Source organism: Myotis davidii, unplaced genomic scaffold, assembly GCF_000327345.1.
Source record: "Myotis davidii unplaced genomic scaffold, ASM32734v1 scaffold86, whole genome shotgun sequence".
Classification (NCBI taxonomy): Eukaryota; Metazoa; Chordata; class Mammalia; order Chiroptera; family Vespertilionidae; genus Myotis; species Myotis davidii.
The window spans coordinates 114,044-115,593 of NW_006298058.1; the positions used below are offsets into that span (position 1 = coordinate 114,044).

At 47.4% G+C, this 1,550-nt stretch overlaps 1 protein-coding gene across 1 annotated transcript in view; it reads left to right on the forward strand.

The window, feature by feature from the left end:
• Positions 1–644, forward strand: part of PTF1A (pancreas specific transcription factor, 1a) — a 1,160-nt gene extending 516 nt beyond the window's left edge. Inside the window, exons 2-3 of the mRNA XM_006773825.1 lie at positions 13–50; positions 442–644. Coding sequence (XP_006773888.1) covers positions 13–50; positions 442–644 — 241 coding nt within the window. The remainder of the gene's footprint in view (positions 1–12; positions 51–441) is intronic.
• Positions 645–1,550: the final 906 nt, after the last annotated feature.

Consider the following 1,550-nt stretch of genomic DNA (forward strand, 5'->3'; position numbering starts at 1 on the left):
CATCCCCGGCAGCCAGGCCCAGAAAGTCATTATCTGCCATCGGGGCACCCGTAAGTGCGGTCCCATCCCAGCTCAGGGAGACGGGGACGCAAGCGGGAAGGTCTTGGAGGGGCTGGGTGAATAGGCTGACAAGCCGACTGACGGACGGACAGATGGTCCATGGGCACCAGCGACCTTGAGCGCCTGCTGGCGTTCATCGGGTTCTTTTTTCCTCCACTTTGACCGCGGCTCAGAGGGCGCGCGACGACAAAGGACTTGCAGCTCCTGGGATTCCGGGGAGGGGGCGCTGGGGGCTTGTGCAGTGGAGAGAAAGGGTCCTTCTAATGTCACCTAAGGCGCCTGTTCTGTGGAGGAGCCCGGGAATAGACCCCAAGGACTGGAGGGCTCCGCTGGGAATAGAGGTGGACATTCACACTCTGTTGTTTCTTCTCACCTCCTCAGGGTGCCCCTCCCCCAGCGACCCGGATTATGGCCTCCCGCCCCTGGCAGGACACTCTCTCTCATGGACTGATGAAAAACAGCTCAAAGAACAAAATATTATCCGGACAGCCAAAGTGTGGACCCCGGAGGACCCCAGAAAACTCAACAGCAAGTCTTCCTTCAACAACATAGAAAACGAACCGCCCTTTGAGTTTGTGTCCTGAGAAATCACAGACGCGCCTGGTTAGGTCTCTGTGCATATTGTACATGTAAATGTCTATAATGTAAATGTAATTTAAGAATCACATTTTTCTAATGGCAATCAACTGTTTGTTATTTATCTATTTATTATGCTGTCAAGTTAATGAAATAGTTCTCTTTTTAAATATATAATTTATATAATTTATCCTGATTTTCTAAAAATATGCAATAGCCTATGATACCCATCCCCACCCCCAGCACCTTTGGCAGAACGTTGTTGGAAGAACTCTGTCTAGAAAACTGTGCTAATTTATTGACAGATGTGGTTTATTTCTAAGCGATGTTAATAAATTTATTTGTTTTCTAAAAGTTATTTGTTTAATACATGATGGGGTAACTATATATCTAAAAAGAAGAAGAACTGACTTTGTAAACGATAACCGAACCAGAGACTCAAAACGCAGCTATCTAGCCAGAAACCACATTTTAGTGAGACTTAGCTGAAAGGAAGTGGATTGGAGAGTTAGGCCCCAACGCTCTAAGAATGCTCTTCTACTGCATCATCTGCCCTAAATAGTGACTTTTGTCTGTATTTTTATCCTACCTTTCAAACACTCTATGGTGTATTTATACCCATTTTTCAGAGAGGAAAGCTGAGGCTTAGAGACGATGTTTAACTTAACCAAGGTCACCCCTACCCTGCCTAATCATAGTATATGAACTGAATTCGCTGTGTGCAGTGGGAAGGCGGGCGGGGCGGGGAGGGGGGTAGATGGAGGGGAGGCTAGTTTCGGGCTTGGTAATTGGAAGGGGTCTTTCTGCTTCCATGGGCTGGTTGCTCTTGAGCCTCTCCGTGGTCTATCCCTTCTGCAGCTGCAGCATCGGGTACATGGAACTTAAACATATTCCTATTAAAGGCGATGGGGCAG